The following is a 17,870-nucleotide window of genomic DNA, read 5'->3' on the forward strand; positions in this document are numbered from 1 at the left end:
AGCCCAGCCTCTCCCTATGGTCAGTGGACACTTGCTGACTTCTAGAGGTTATTTACAGTAGAAATTATGTACGTCATTTGCAGTCCCTGTGTAATCTTCCTAAGCATACCTTGCTTAGAGAGCAACTCTTCACAAATATGCAACAAACGATTGCTAAGGCAATCTGGGAACCCAAGAACACCCACATGCATCACATCTCACTGCTTTGTGGGCCAGAAGGCTGCAACAGTGCAAAAGAAAAATTTCTGATGTAACTCTTGCCAGTAGCCATTTTTAAGACTTAGTGTATTATATTCTAGGTGTTCCAGGGATGACCACCATTTAGTTCATGCATTTCTTTCAGAAACAGACTTGATCTTGAGACTCAGATGGGCTCACCTGATGGCAGGATTAGCAAAATTATGGTACATGTAATGTCATGCACAGCTACAAGCTGTAGCTGGCATGATTGGAGAGTGAAGATTGGAGAGTGAAGATCCTGCTTCATAATTTTGTGCCTCTTCCAGGGAGAAGTGAGATATGTTTCTTTATCTTCATTTGGGGTTACCTGGGCCCAGGTGCGTGCATCAGTTTTCTGTGGAACTCTGAGGGTTTTGTAGAACTAATTATTTATTTATATGGGAACAAAGCTAAAAAAAGTAACTAAATACAACCACAAGATTTCCCCTTCCTTATTCTTATTCCGAAGCTTCCCTCAGAAGATGAGAAATATTGATTTGATGACACCTTAATAAGTAATTTTTCAATAACTTTGAAAATCTTATACCTTAAGTTACAAATTGTAAGTTTTAAATTATGATGAAAAAATCAAGCAAACAGCAAAGCACAACAGCACTCCAGTAAATATTATTACACTGATCAGTATAAATGTATTTGAGTAACAAATCTGTTCACAAGTCTTAGTAATCCTATTTGCAGGGGATTCCTTATCTTTTCAAAATCATGGTCTTCATTGAGTTAAACAAAAATCTACTTTTTTAATGGTCCCCTCTAATTTACATTTATGTATCACTATTGAGAGTTCACAAAAATCCTAAACAGTACCCATCTCATTTCACATGGCTTTTTTTTTCTTCCTATGTCAGAGAGGAAGGTTTCATATCAATCAGAATAAACATTAGAGTAAATAACTGATTCAGAATGAATTGGGTAAATGTCTGCAGACCTGACAGAAAAATATCAGGCTATGATGGTGCCAGTGGGACACACACTTGTTCACATGAATGCAAAGAGTGTCTTTAGCACAATGAAGTGCAAACCCATCAACTGGATATCAAAATATTCTTAGAATGCTGGAGCCAATTGTAAGTAACCAAACCAAACCGAATCAAAACAAATTTTATTTCTTTTGGGCTTTGGCTAAAAGGCATAAAACTGGTGTAGAAGCTCAAGCAAAGGTCTTCTCTGTCTTTTGCTTCAGGGAAAGTTGCTCCTTTTCTGGTCTCTAAATAATTCATAAAACTAACAGAGGAGAAGGGGGAAAATTTTCTATGCAGGAATATCTAAAGACTCTTTCAATTAATGAGAACTATCAGGAGACATATTCCATTTTTTAAAAAATCAAGAAACAGAAATTTCCAGTTATATAGCTAAAAGATAATTGCCACTAAAACTTCATAGAGAAATGGCATTTTGGAGGGAAGAATAGTAATTAAAACAATAGATTTTAATGACAGAGCTACTACACTCTATCCACGAATTTGAAGGCCTAAGTGCCATTCATTGAGCTCTATTGCTATTAATAGTATGTTTAATTTTTTTAAAAAATCATTGTTAAATTATTTCATTAAGGAAAAGGACTAAAAACTATGAGATAATGGTGACTGAAAAAAAGAAGAGTCCTACTCTACCATCTTACATCTTCATGTTGTCATATCAAAATGTTCTCTATCACAATACGAAAAGCAATGCTGTATTCCAGAAACTGTGGGTGTGCAGAAATGAGTCACTTTGGCAATGATTTGCTTTGCATATCAGTATAAACCAGAAGAGGGAATTGATTTAATATAACGAACAATACACTGAATTATACACTCATGTACTGGAGAGAAACTTATGGTTGTGGTTGCAACAAACATGACCAAATAATAAAGAAATCCATTCCATGAAAAGCTAATTTCTCATTGTAATAAAGAAAAATACTGGGCATGCAGGAACATCTGTTTTCAAGAAAATTAAAGGACAAAATAAAATATTTCCCAGAAGAGGATAAAAAATGTTTTGCTGACAGGAGGAAAAAAACCTAGAGAAGAATCAACAAAGACTCTCATACAACCGTTTTCCAGGATTGCCTGTTGCTGTAAACCACTGTATTACTGGGTTGAAAAATCTGTTCACCTCAGTTAAATAATTACTGAAATCAAAACTGACCTCAAGTTTAGCCATCAAAGCTCCATTTCTACCTAGCTCTAAACAGAATCTGTAACTTAAACTATTGAAACTCTGCAAGAGAAAAAACCCAAAAATATTCATATAGAAATAGAATGTCATCAGCTACAGGACCAGTGATGCAAGAAAAGACAGGCTCACACACAGCTCTATCAAATGAAGAAAACCCCATATCTTCTCACAACATGGCTTCTGCACTTGTTTCTTCAAAAGGAAATCTCAGATGTTTTTAAAACATAGATCTGTGGTTAAATGCACATAAACAGATAGAGATTTGTATGTACAAACAATTTAATCTCCAGCCTTACACATAAACACTTTTAAGCGCAATAACTTTAGTAAGTAAAGCTAGGCTTTGTCACTGAAATTATATAAAAAATTAATTTGAGTGTACAGCAAGAGTGAATGATTTAATCTATTTCATCTTAAACCTTTCTAGAAGGTGCACTGTGGTGTTTATGCCGTTCTGAAATGCTTCCTCATACATAACCTTCAAAGCTGTCCAGCTCTAGAACTGTGGTACAACTAAAGAGAGTCCACAACAATGGGGTAAATAAGATAAAGAATTTCTTTAAGAGAAGGGAGAAACATTGACTTGAAATGTGAATAAAAGTACAACTTCAAATGACTTCCAATAAAGGGGCATAACTCGAGTCACACATTCAGCTGTTCTTAGGTGTCATGGTTTAACCGCTGCTGGAAATTAAGCACCTCAGAGCTCATTCACTCTTTCCTGGTGGGATGGAGGAGAGAATTGGAACAATAAATGTAAGAAAGAGCATATACTGATTTAGGAAAGATTTAATAATCAAAATTTAAATAAATGTAATACCTGGAAGAAAATGAACAGTAGTAGTAGTAGTAGCAGTAGTAGTAGTAGTAATAATAATAATAATAATAATAATAATAATAATAATAATAATAATAATAATAATAACAACATCAACGGAATATTACAAAAACATGAGGAAAATAAAGCCCAAGAAACACATGCGATACAAGTGAAAAACAATTGCTCACCACCAGACAACTGATACCCAGACGGTTCCCAAGCAACAGCTGCCCCCTGCCAAACTCCACCCCAGTTTCACTGCTGAGCAGGAAACCATAGGGTCTGGAATATCCCCATGGTCAGCTGTCCTGGCTGTGTCCCCTCCCAGCTCCTTGTGCATCCCCAGCCCCCTGGCTGGTGGGGCAGTGTGAGGGGCACAAAAGGCCTTGATGCTGTGTGAGCACTGCTCAGCAATAGCTAAAACATCCCTGTGACATCTCTGTGACATTTTATAGCTCAAATCAGAAACACAGCACTATTCTAGCTACTGTGAAGAGAATTAACTCTATCTCAGCCAAAACCTGCACAATGGGGAATATATTTTTATGTCCTGAACTTTATAATACTATGTTCCAATGCCAGCCTTTCCTGTTGGCAATGTTTGGTTTGAATTCATTATTTTAGCAGAAGAACTTACAACTTTTTACACATCTATATAGCTTTAGGGCTTTGTTTTGTGGCATTTAAAAAAAAAATTACTGATGCATACACTTTTCCATAGTTTATCCTAGAATAATTTGATCTCAGGGTTCATTCTTTGCTCGTCCCTCTAAAGGTTTACTAATTTCCCCCAAAATGCTGGGAGGCTCTGCTCCCAGCCTCCCTCATAATATCCCCTCACAACATCAGATGTATTCTATTCCTCTAAGCACATTCTTTCAATGTCACACTGCTGAATCTCAGGGAGGTTAAATGTTCAGTATCTGTGTGAAACAAGGCAGGGACTTTTCAAATTGCAGGATCAGCCTACCTAAGGGAGCCTATCTGATCGTAATTCAGCTGCTGGTGCCTATTATCAGATGTGAACTGAAGGAGTGTCTCTCCCATGCTACCAGCATTCACCTCTGTCAGGCAGAACTGCTATGGGAATGCCTACAACAGAGTGCCAAGCCAGACCCAAATGAGCTGGTATGCTTACACAGAATAATTCAGTGCCTTACCTTCATCCTAGCTGAAATCCCAGAACTGATACAGCCATCCGTACCAGCTACCGAGTGCAAATTCAGATGAGTCTGTGAAAGCAGGACTAAAAAAATCACCAGACAGCTGTCATGTGCCTTCAACAGAAATGGAGACATAGCAAGTATCTGTTGCCTGAAAGTGTGATTCTTGGAAGAACAGAAACATTGGAAGCAGAGCACGAGGCAGACAGAACAGGGTCTCATGCAAAAGGGTTCATGGCTAAGGGGCCAGAGCAGGAGCTCAAGCCCATGCTTAGACTCTGCTTCCACAAGAAACAAGTGACACAGTTCAGATGATTCTTTGCACACTCTGCCTTCATCACCTGCTGCTTATAAACATCTCCTCAGGCAAGGAATGTCTGAAGGTGAGGTGTGACCTTCAATAAAAATATGTCATGACAGGTGGATTTGCAACTCAGTGACCAAAAGACTGCTCTGTTTATGCCCACGCATGGTTTTCAATCATAGAGCAAGTCTATCAATGCTCAGGAGCCGAATGCAACAGAACTAGGCAGATATAAGAATATTAGTGCTGCACTGAGCTAAGAAGGCTCTGTCCATAGAAGATTAAAAGACAGCCAAAAGGCAAAAGAACCATGTCAATTCATACCAGCTCTGCACAGGAGGGCAGAAGATTTGAACTCACCATATGACTTCGCAGCATGAGGAAAAGGTGACCTCATACAAGCAAAAGATCTTGCATGTAGGCAGAATCTTTTCTTCAGCTTTTGTAACCAATTACATTTTAACACCATTTTTACTGACATCATGTTTGGATGGTAGTATAAAAGTATTTTGTAAATATATTAATCAGCTTTTATTCCTACAGAGTTTAGACACAATAATCAAATATGATAGTTATCATATCCATTTGGCCAGATTTAGTGAGTATAAATATTAAAAAATGCTTTCAGGGAACCTTTTTGAAAATATCTCTGAAGTCTAATTCCAATAGAGTTTAGAAGAAAGCCAAATGTGACATGTTGTATTTTACACTATCCAGTTCTCCCACACACAAAATAATAGATTACTAACTAAATTAGAACAATTTAAAAACTCAGAGTGCTGTTATAGTAACACAAAGGAATACACAGGATATTAGTTATCAATGCTTTATTATTGAAAACAAAATTGAAATTCTTTTATCTGGCACATAAACAATTATTTCTACAAAAAGGAAAGCCTACAAATCTGATAATTTATACAAATAACAGTTTTTCAAAAAATAAAATTTTAATTTAGTAAACTTGTCTTGTGCTCTTTTTTCTCTTTTTCTTTTTTTAGCACTGTCTGCAATAATCCACCACAAATCCCTGAGCAGAGAGACATATTTTAAACATGTTTTAAATTTATCCCAAAAGAAGAAAGTTATCAAGCCCAGACCTATATTAAAAAAATGTATTCAGGGACATTCTTGGTAAATTTATGGTAGTCCTTTTTTCTTTTTCTTTTCTTTTGTTGTTTTTTTTTTTTTTTTTAAAGAAACAATCAAAACCAGTTATCAATGCAAGCATGACAGCATATCACAGGAGTGCTCCCCTCTTCCCCCTTTTTGTGCAATGAATAAAAATTAACGAACAAGAAAAAGTACAAGTTAAAGGAGATAAATAACCTGGTGAATGATTAAGACCAAGAAGCCATCAAAGTTTGATGGCTGTTGAGCAAATAAAGCTGCAGGATACCACAGTTCTATACCAAGCTCAGTTACAGTTACTATCTATTTCTATACCTTTTCCCAGAAAGTCAGTAAAGCAGGAGAATAAGTTCAAGCTACCATTGTATTCTAACACTGGTTTCAACGATCAAGTAGAAATTCAACTTTTGATCTTTCAGTTTCGCTTTTCCAGCAAGAACATTATTTGAGAAAAACTTGACACACTCCACAACACCAAACAATCTTGCCCCTCTGGCCTTTCTGGTGGGCCAGTTGTAAACTTAGCAACTTATGGTATTTTAGTGAGCAAGAGCAAAGAAAAGGAAATACACATAACTATAGTTTTTCTACTATACTGTCTTTGAAACAGCTATTCCCCAATCTATTTCAATACAGATTTAAAATCCAAGTGTAAGGCTAGAATGACCAAGAAGGTAGAGTATAACTGAAGTGTTCCCTTTCCCATTCGGTACATACAATAATCACAAAACAAATGCAAGTAAAACCAAATAAAGGAAATAGCAACATTAGAGACTGTTATGTTAATGACAGGTAACATTGCTGCAGTCAAGTAATAAATAAATAAATACAGCAAGGTGTTCTTCTCTACATTTTTGTTGGAACGGTGCTCAACAGGTAAAAAGGAATACATAAACTAAAAACCCCAAACCCCTTTTCAGTAATAAAGAGTTTTTAGCAGAAGATCCTGAAGAAGCTTCAGTTCAAGGTGCTCTACCACTTTAACATTTTATCTATCTTTATGAAAGGAATACTGAAGCAGATACCAAAGGGCCATTAAATGAAATAGTAAATTTTCTTACAAACAATAATACTTATTCCAAAGAAAGAAAACAGTTAACAAATGGCCTGGAAAAAAGAATTACTAAAGCTTCAAATACTTCGATTTAAAATAAATTATTTTGACATTTAAGATTGAAGACTAAAACAGTAATGAGGCTAAATCATTCTGAAACAGAAATAAATTGAACCTCACCAAAAGCATATTTAGATATTTGACAGCTCTGCTGCTAGCATGTGTCAGAATACAAACAGAATGCTAATATTCGGTTAGAATCTGAATGGGTTTGTTTAAAACACTAACAAATACGAAAAGTAACTGGCAATCACCATTACTGATTCCTCTCAATCTACACTATTTGAAGCATGATCGAATCAACTCCCTTCAGTTATTTGCTATCCTCATCAATGCATAACATTCCTTTTTCTCTGAGGTGCTCATGAAGTCTCATTTTACTTACCCACTAATATTTTCAAATCCCATTTTAAGTAGTAATTGCAAAAACATAATATGCACAGTCCAATTTAAAGTTGGATTTATCTCATAGCAAAGTAAAGAGAGTCAAACACATTATTCTATAATACCAATTATTTTTTTCTAAGATGACAGTCTGACCACACTGATTTGGTATCAGGGCCAACATCCCTCTTGCTTGTATTACTAAATCACACCTCTGGTCCTTTTTTTACTAGCCTGCATACTACATCAGATGTAGAATGCAGACAGCTTCTTGGTCATTCTGTCTACCTCACAGAAATTTGACTGTGTATCTCAAGAAAAATGCACTAGTAGCTAACAAGCTGAAGTAACAGGCATACTCTCAGTAAACAACTTGCAATGCTGTCATCTAATCATGTGACAGGTTTGAAAAAAAGGGGCCATGTAAGCTGTGAAATTGGCTAGCAAGTGGTTCAAAAGTGAGATACAGCAGCATTAAGACAAACTGCAAACACACTGGATTTAGTACACATTTTAATGAGTTACAGTACCAGCAAAATACTTTGACCTACTATTACCACTTTAACTCCCATATGGTTTAGTGTATACTGTGTGATTTTCCCTTCATATTTCTAGGACAGCATACATTTCAAGTACCCACCCAAAAGTAAGCAATATGGGATTTGCAATTATTTATCAAATATACTGAAACAACTTCTCTCACGTGCCATTGTTCCAAATACATTTGCTGCGTAACAAGTTCTTCATGAATCCCTCAAAGTTTGCCTTTTTCTATTTCTCTATCAGAATAGCCTCTCCTAGCAGCAATTAGGACCTCAGATCCTTGCAGTCAAGTCCAGCAAGTTCTCTGACCTGACAACTCTGTGGAAGTTCAAGTTCTTGGGTTTAATCACTCTAAGGTAAAGAAGTTCAGAGTTTTCATCATCATGTTTTGGATGTTTTCAAACCTTGTTTCTCCATGATATTCCACAATTTGCGAAGATTGGACTGGGTGATGACATCATCAGGTTTAAGTTGAAGAGCAAGGAGGTAGTTTTCTTCAGCCTCTTTCAGTTTGCCATTCAGATGGAGAATGGCTCCAAGATTCATTAGGGCAGCTGGATACTGGTACCGATAAAAAAAAAGAAGGAGGAATATTACAAATATTTTCAATTTTTCTTTTTAGACAATCTTCTTCCACTTAAATTACTCCCTTATGTTTGCTGATTTTTCATGGAAGCAATTTAGTAATTTAAGCAAATACAGATAACAAGAAAAAGTTTCTGAACAGCTGCTGTGTAGTTTGTGCTTTAAACAGGTCAAGCTCTAGTGCCTACAGACATAAGCCTTCTCTCTTTAATGAGAAAACACAGAACTCAAAAAGCTTTAAATGTGGTAATGTTGGCATAACACAGATTCCAAGAGAAAATTAAAGTAATCCAAGAGTGAATTAGCAACAAGAATTTAATTTTAATCAAACCCCTTGCCAATAAAGAGTTTATAATCATTGGGAATAATTAACACAATAATAATTGGAACTTATCCCTTTCTTCTCTTTGTCTTAATTGTAACTGGTAAGAAATACAGCCTGCTCTCAGATTCTAAGGATGTCCGGGGGTTCTAAGATATCCATTTAGATTCAGGTTGTGGCAATTATTTCTTAAGGAATGATTGAATAAAATTAACAGCAGTGGAAAAATGCTATTTTAATAACAAAAATGTTAAAATTTTGTAACAAATCAATTTAAAATCTTATGTTACTAGAATTTTTTTCATGTTTAGCTAAGACAAAATGCTTAGCTTGTTTTTATTTTTTTCATCTCAAGGTTATTCCATTATGAAATAACAGGTTCTTCATGGTAAAAGCATGCCAGTCACTGGAATTAACAAATATTACAAGGGCAGAAAAGCAGATTTATGAAGCTGAAGAGTCTAACCTATATTTTAGCAAGCACCAAGGTATTCACATCCTAGTGAGAGCACAGTAAAGGCATTTGTCAAACCAGTGCTTTGCATTTTAAAGAAAAATGGGAAAAAAAATACCACACAAAGTTCACTATGGTTCTCACTCTCAGGTCAGCCTAAGTTTCAATGAGCTTTAGGAAAACTCACATTCACAGTCACATAGTTTTGCATCAGAGGATAAGTGTTTCAAGCCAACACTCATCAGCGTTCTGCTCAAAATAATATTCAAAATGTGAATGGCATATCAATTTCAGATGACTGTGAGGGTGTGTTGGTGTGCTTTAGGAGCTCTCCAGTGACAATAACTTCAGGAAAGTGGTTAGACACTGGAACAGGTTGCCCAGAGAAGCTGTGGAAGTGTTCAAGGCCAGGTTTGATGGGGTTCTGAGCAGCCTGGTCTAGATGTCCCTGCTCATGGCAGGAAGGTTGGAATTGATGATTTTCAAGGTCCCTTCCAACCCAAACCATTTGATGATTGTATGAAAATACATTAGGTAGAAGGTCAATAAAATATGTACTACAGTTGGTCTCCCAGACTGATGTGGCAATAGGAAATCATTACGACGAGGAAGACTTACCTTTGTTCCAAGGCTCTCCACTACAAAGTAAAACTCATTACTCTTATCCTTTTTAAGCAAGCTCCAACAAAATCCCTATAATTCTTATGTCCAAAACCTATATTTTGTGGTGGAAATGTTGTTCAGATAATTCCAATGCTGTATATTCTCATACTATATATTAATATTTTCTCAGCTTTCTTCTTGCTTCTTTTAACATAGTAATACACACATCACAAAGTCTCATAAAGAACTGTGATGCATCAAATTTTCAGAACAAATGGCTTACAGAGTTTCAAAATTAAGCAAAACAAAATTAGTTCAGCTCTCCTTATTGTAAACATCACAATGCTAATGAAGCGGAATCTGAAAATGTAATTTTTAGATTTACTTTTTCTTGCCTTACCCTGACAGATTTTTTCCACCTTCTGTAAGTCATTCTACTGTGAATCAAACAAACAAAAATCCCAGCTGGGTTTTATATAGTTTTATCAGTTCAATACTCTTCAAAAGAAGGGAAAGTAGGCCCCTGAAACGTAATCTATGCTACAAGTAACTCATATTGGCAGCCATATTTTCATAGCACCATCTTTGAAATGCCAGTCTTGCAGACTGTTTTGTTATTAAATAATATACTCCTTAATTGCAGATGTTCAGGGTGCTAACTGATGTTATTAAAGTGAAGAATGCTTGGAAATCAACTCCCATGTACATTGATGACTGTCTAAATACCCCCCACATCTAATTCATTATTAGACTTCAGCTTGTTTGAGAGAATTTTCTCAAATCATGAGTAGGAATGTCCATTCCCTCTAGTCATCCTATTTCTTTCTTTAATGATAGTTCATGAATGAAAAATCTTTCCTGAAGTTATTGACACAGAGCTGTCATCTCACTTGAATTATAACTATGTGCGTGTTTGCACTGAGACAAAGCTTACAACGGATAAGGACTAAAAATATCTTAAACCTAGAAAAACTCATAGAAATGAGACACATGTTTAAATGTGCTCAGGGCTAATTCTACAGCATTCACAAAACTTACTGTGCAGGAAATAACTCATATGGCTTCCAGAATTCCTCCCCATTTCCTCTATACCCTCCTGAAAATATGGTGTGTGTATGGGACTAATCAAGAACATCATATATGTAAGACCATATGCCTAGCTAAGAAATTCTCCTACCATCATGTCTTTAATTTGATACATAATTTCACAAGAGCAAGCAACAAAACCAAATAAAATGAACAAACTGCATACCTTTTAATTGAAATTTTCCTACTTCTACACATCATTTTTGATTTCCTGCAGGCCAAACAAATTCTAGGATTCTAGGCCATTAATGTTCTACACAAAGGTATCCACGGAAAATGTGAACTGATAAATCATTTCAGGTATGAACTGAAACATTCTAACTTCTTTACATTTCAAATAAGGAAGTTCACAGGATTTTGGAAAGACTGCTCCCTAACTTTCTAGGATAACAGCTGCCCCAACATTTATGGTTTATTCTAACAGTCACAAGAATTTTGCACATTTGCAAGATTGTTCATCAGTGGCATTCTCTCTGGCATTTAAAAAGGATGGTCAGAGGATAAGAGAGCAAGAGACATTTGCTGTAGTTTTGCTTCACATAGATTGTCTTTTATTAAAGACAGCTGATAAAACTTTTCAGTACGTTAACAAAGGCAGCAGCTACCACTGCAATAACACGGGACTTGTAGCACTGTATAACAAATGACACCACCTACTACTTCAGAGACTTGAAAGGAGAAACAGGCCTGCCTTCATTTCCTTCTGGAGACAGATGCTTTACATCAAAAATAGCTGACTGGCATTTCTATTGAGGTTATAAATGCTGCCTTTTATGGTCAATTTGGAATTATTCCCATTATTAGCATTTTACCGTGGTGTGCTTGTTTCCTTAGTGGGTTTTGAGGGCGGTGGGGGAAGGTGCTCATGGGGAGGAGGGAAAAGGAATAACAGATTAGTTAATGAATAATGAAATAACACAAGGCAAGCATTTAGTTGCCTGAGGTGGTTTTGGTTTACACTGATGACAATTTTTTCAGATTTTCCCTTAGGTACCAAAATTAAAGGAGAGCACTGGGACTTATCAAAAAGGACTTATCAAAAAGTCCTCTCTAAAATTAGAGAACTATAGAATCTTCAAATGACTCAAAATAATTTGGAGTAGTATTTCAGGATTACACTACTGTAACCAAACAGTACTGGACCCCCAAACAGAATAAATCTTAATGACGTAGAAGATGAACTGCCTTCTTGTTCATCATCTTGGCTACACATACAGCAAATGCCATAGCAGTACAGTCCCAAACACAAAAAGACAATTTTACTCCTACATGATCAAGTTACAGAGAGAGAAACTAATACACAAACACTTACTCTAGCACAAATGTATGTTTTGCATGGCAGAGGAGTATGAAAAAAGAACAGGCCAAACAAAAGCAGGGAAATCAGAAATTGTTTTCCTCAAAGCTCTGCTTACAGATGACCTTCTCTGCTCAACACTACAGAAATCAGGGCAGTAGATTCTGAGATGAAAGAGCATTTTGTTGATGCTGGGGTACTTCTAAGGAAATTATGGCAATTTTTACCCCAGTAGAATCATAAGTGCAAGATACTTCTCAAATACCCACTTTAAAGAGTCACTGAAAAGATGTTGCCAAAGTCCATCTTGCTCTTAAGGAATTACTGCTGTGTCTGATACTGTAGATGCTCCAAAACAACCCCAGGACTGTTGAATAAATACTGTAATAAATGTGGCCAACCTACCAGAAACACAGAGGCTGTGTATTGTTTTTAAAAATTGCAATCAAGGACACTTTTAAGAATTTCTTTTGAGTTAAAGAAGGACACAAAACATCAATCACAAATGAATATTTTGTGCCAGCACTTTGAGTTTAAAAGAGGTGAAAAATTCAGATATTTCTCTTTGATAACTGAAGACACATAGGTGGTACAATGACTGAGTAGTCAAACAGCAGATTAGGTCTAGAATGGCTCACTAGGCATGAGAGAAAATCATGCTGGACTGCTGCATCTGATCAGTGGCCACTAAGTAATCTGCTGTCATGCCCTTTTTTATCCTTCTGCAGTGATAGCAAGAATTTTCTCTTGAACTTTTACTACTGGTGGAAGGAAAAAGCAGGGGAGGAACATGCTGAGAGACAACTGCTGCCAACTGCATCTTATTATCCGTTGACAACACACAAAATCTTCAGTGGCTCATGGAAACAGACATTTTTATCAGAATGATCTGGTGTTCTCAGATAAACCAAGCAGCAGTTATGGAGAGAGACTCATGTTTCTACCTGGTTCTCTACACTACAAGGCCTCTAAAGAACAGCATTTTGCATGTGCTGTGTCTGGAATTTTGTCACAAACAGTACATGAACCACAACTAAGACGCTGATCTCCCATAAGCTGGCTAAGACAAAAGTCAATTGTCTAGGTACTGATAATTTGGTGCAAAAAACATTCTGGATCAAGATGACAGGATGTATTGCAAAGTAGTATGGATCAGACAGAATGAAAAAGCTAAAATAGCTAAAATTCAAAGTTAAAAGGGATTTCTGGTGTCCTCAAACCAGAAAGCAAAACATTCAGTTCTGCTGGAAAACAAATAAAAAAACCAGCATCTTTGCAAGCTCTTAAAATGGAAAAATGCCCTGCAACTTTTCCTCTACAAAAGTTAAGTACATCACTTAAATTTCAAATCTGCTTATGAACAATTTTAGTAAGTATGCTTTTGTGTCAACAACAGCTTTCAGTTTAAACAGTTAAGAGGGGAAATGGAGAAGAAAACATTCACCCTGCCAGTATTAATTTGAACACAGAGCACAGTTTCTGCTAATATAACCACTGTTGTATTAGTCAGAAATGGACCTAGACATATGTGCTGCAAAGGGAATCTGTGTCCCTATTTAATTACCTTAAGAATGAGCAACATAAATAGCTATATACATTCAAAGAACAATAGACCAAGGATCTGGAGGGGAGTGGATCTGATCCTTGTATTCAGTCATCATTTTTAAGAGTAGTATGTTTTTAACACCAAATAGAGAATCACCATACCTATTATTTACTAACAAGTCATTAAACAGAGACCTCATTCATTGTTCACCAAATTAACAAATTATTGATTTCCAGGGAAGATACACACCCTGCAGAAAAAAAAGGACCTCCAAATAAAGAATAAATAAATAAAGACATTTAAAAAAGTAAATAGGAATTAAATAGTTTCTGTTGAACACTATCTATATATAGTCTCAGGTGAGGATAATATATTATGCTAATAAGGTAGAAAACCAGATTGATTTAATACCTGGTCACCTTAACAGCTGATGATACTACAAAAATATTAGGTCATGCATTTTTTTTTTTTTTTTTTTTCTTTTAGACTTGGATACTCCCATCTGGACACCTAAAGCAGATGACACTTTAACCCACCTGGTGAAAGGAGGATATGCATGGAAATTATATGCATCTAACCTTGTGCATTTTGAAACACTGGAGACTTTCCTATCTCCAATTGCAAACTACATGATACGTAAATTTAAAGCCAGAAATTAAAAAGAGAAGGAAGGGTTTCTCACCCGGTTTTTTCCTATTTATTGGTGACAGATGTGGGAGTCTTCATCCACAAGCATATCATGAAATTAGTTTGTTGCTGGATTGAGACATCAGTATCATTAAGGAAACCCACGGCTGTGAGTCAGGGAAGAGTTCTAGACTTGGCATAGGAAGGAAGCATCAAGCAGTCTACTTTGTTTCTCAGTAGGGGAAATTTTACTATCAATGTTCTCCAGCCAGTGGAGGTTTTTTCCCTTCAACATCTTGTTCATCTCAACCTCCAAGACTGCTCAGCATATTATAAATATAGTTATCCAAAACCAAACAACCATATATGGATACATGCTACATCTTGATGCTGAAAAACTAGCTACCATTGGCCTTTATGTAAGTTCAGGGCAGGCCAGTTTACAGATCAGCAAGTTAACAAAAGCATGTGTTACAACTGTTAGAGGCTGTCAGGATCCTAACAACAGCTGAAAACATCCCACATAAATGTACTTACACTTGTAATTTCTGTGTATCTAGATGTTTTTTCCCAATGGTCATGCATCAATGGCTTTGGTTTATGCTTAAGAAGCCTCCTAGTAATCACTCAGTTTATATGGAAACTGTGATGGGCATTTTTAGATAACATACTTGTATTACCACAATAAAAGCTAAAGAGGAACATACGTTATGAGCATTTCATATTATGGTTGTATTAAAAAAAAAAAGGTAACATTTTCCAGACCTCAAAGTGTTTCTAATTAAACTTCTTTGCTTTCCAGCTTAAATGTTGTCATCAGTATAGGACAGGATAATCTTATTCAGTTTTCCTCGCACTTTAGGATTCCATTTAAAACAAAAACCCCAAATCACTTCAATTTTGTTTATAGGAATCCAACTGTCTTCAATTTGATGATTTTAATATATAGTTATGATTATCTTATAAAACACTTAACAACTTATTTACCTTGTACAGCATAAATATGCTGCATACTAAGTAGGAAGTCTGTGCTTCAGGCAAATGAAAAGCCCAATGAACAGAAATGTCATCTGTACTATCATAATGACAAACAGAAATTGCTCAAAATCTTTCACTAACAGAATTCTGTCCTATTAAAACAAAGTAAGTTTATTAAAATGAAAATCAATTTGTGAGTAAATGTATTTTTACCTGCACTTTCTTTCTAAACCTTGGAAAACAGAAAAGAAAGGGCTTTGTGTTGTTGCCTAAAGACAAAGCCCACTTTTAAATTAAAAGAAATGTAAAAAGTTTAAAAAAATATAATGTACTTCACCCCAGCAGCTCACATGCAGGTCTGATTAGAATAGCTGTCCACACAAACACAATCAAAACTGGCTAATCTTCAGAGATAAGTCTAATACACAGATCATCAGAATTTTTAATCACAATTATTCTCACACTATTAGCATTAAAACATGTTCGTTTTTCCAATCAAATAAAGTGCCATTAGAAAATAAAAATGACTGCTGAAAATGAATGCATTATCCACTTATTTTTGCCCAGATACACAGAGAAGGTTGTAAGCTTTTCCAAGATGCTTGTGACAGACATATTACAATAAAGTTCTATTTTCGAGCAGAATAGACAACAACTGCAGTTTCAGAAAGAAGTAATGTTAATTTCTAGCCTTGAAAATTTAACTAGGTTCTAGTTAGGGGAATCTCAATGTAATGAGGTTTCCAATATTTCAACGCAAATGTTCAGTTTAACATTAAATTTCAAACAAGCCTTTGCACCTTTGGCTGACAACTGAATTAAATGCTTGAGAACTAGACTAATGTTGGTATAACTGTATGTTTTCCCAAACTATTTATGTACTTACAGTCAAAAGGCATTGCTTTTAGGCACATTGTATAAACCATTATGCAACTTGACATACCTGCTCTGAGCACAAAGAACAATAATCTTGGTAATTTTTTTAAGGCTTTCATCATGCACAATTGTTATTAAGACAGTTCACAGACAAAGTGTGGTCTTAGAGTATTACAGAAAAGCAAATGCTAGGACTTTTTGAGGCATTGCATCTTTTTCTTCTCTTTGTCCTTTTTCATCTGGCTCCTATCACTTCCATGCTTTTTACCTAATGCAATAAGCTTATGCCCAAACTTGTCTTGAGTTTGATTTTTACACACAGAATTATGAGAGCAGCTGAGAAAAGAGGCACGTACTAGAGGTTTTTTGTAAAATGCTGAATTACAGTGTTCTGTGTAATTCATAAAAATTCATGCCTTACCTTTTGGCAGCCAGTAACTTGCAGATGTCCCCTGTACAGTATTAAGCAATTAAAAGCATAGTACATATAAAAATTATTAACTTCCACAGAAAGTGCACAGATTTAATTTTTATCCTTACATCTTAAAGATTTCAGGGCTGCAGTTTCTAAAATTTGGTCTTTTGATCATTAATAGTAAGACCACTAATTGCTCACTAGGCTTTTAGAAGGTTGTGGCTTCTAAAAAACCAAAATTACTTGCAGCTAGGGTAGCCTTGTTTACCACATCTGAATAATGACACGTGTTTACAGTAATTAATATCAATAATAGCAGGACATGATCAGTGGTAAGTTACATTCTACTCTGAAAGACTGCACATGATGCAGCATATGCTGTTTATCAAACAGAAGTTTTCTGTATTTGTCAAACTAAAATTTTAAGAAATGGACACATGAAGCAACAATTTAAGTAATATTTTCTTTTTGTAAAAGCAGTAAATTAATTAATTCAAAGGCACAAGAGGACAATTAATAGTTGCAAGACTAGCACCAATTCCTGCCTCTGAAATTCAGTGTTAGAAATTATTCAGTGAAACCAGATGCTTGCTCCAAACTGGACCAGATAAAACCCTCTATGGCTGGGGCAAGGTATAATCCAGAGCCAGTAGAATTGCTAAGCAATTTTGTAGTTGATGACTCAGATGATTTTGCCTCAATTTTACAACAGCTATCACTCATTCTATTGAACACCACAGGATCCCACAGAAATTAATTTAGGGTTCTACCAGTGAACTTTCTGTTCAAGCTAATTTTTCCACCCAAACCAAAAAGTTTGTCTGCCGTGCAATTTCCATAATCTCTGCTCAGAGAGCACTTTCTTCCTCTATTATGGGTAAAACATTCGACTTGTGAACTAGTCAGCAAAAAATCTCTAGCAATGTAGCTATCAGATTAGAATTTTCCAAGCAGAATTAAGGAAGTATCATGGATTTTTCAAAAAGGACAGAACATGTCTGATAATTTTAAGTGCGTTTAAATGCAGTCAGAATGTGAAAAAATGAAGTAGAAAACTTAGTTGCAATAAAATTCCACCAAATAACTCCACTATAAATATATTAATCATTCACCTCCATAGAATCTAAGAGACATACTGCAAATCTTCCTATGGAATTTAATACAGGGGCTTTATCGTGGATTTTATTTACTGTTGCTGCTTTATTGGAAGAAGTTTATATTTTCT

The 17,870-nt window shown here is 35.6% G+C and overlaps 1 protein-coding gene across 1 annotated transcript in view; it reads right to left on the minus strand.

The window, feature by feature from the left end:
• Positions 1-7,479: 7,479 nt before the first annotated feature.
• TMTC2 (transmembrane O-mannosyltransferase targeting cadherins 2) overlaps positions 7,480-17,870 on the minus strand; it is a 235,249-nt gene continuing 224,858 nt past the window's right edge. Inside the window, exon 12 of the mRNA XM_058805380.1 lies at positions 7,480-8,417. Coding sequence (XP_058661363.1) covers positions 8,238-8,417 — 180 coding nt within the window. The 3' untranslated portion in view covers positions 7,480-8,237. The remainder of the gene's footprint in view (positions 8,418-17,870) is intronic.

Source organism: Ammospiza caudacuta, chromosome 5 (genome assembly GCF_027887145.1).
Source record: "Ammospiza caudacuta isolate bAmmCau1 chromosome 5, bAmmCau1.pri, whole genome shotgun sequence".
In the NCBI taxonomy this organism is placed as follows: Eukaryota; Metazoa; Chordata; class Aves; order Passeriformes; family Passerellidae; genus Ammospiza; species Ammospiza caudacuta.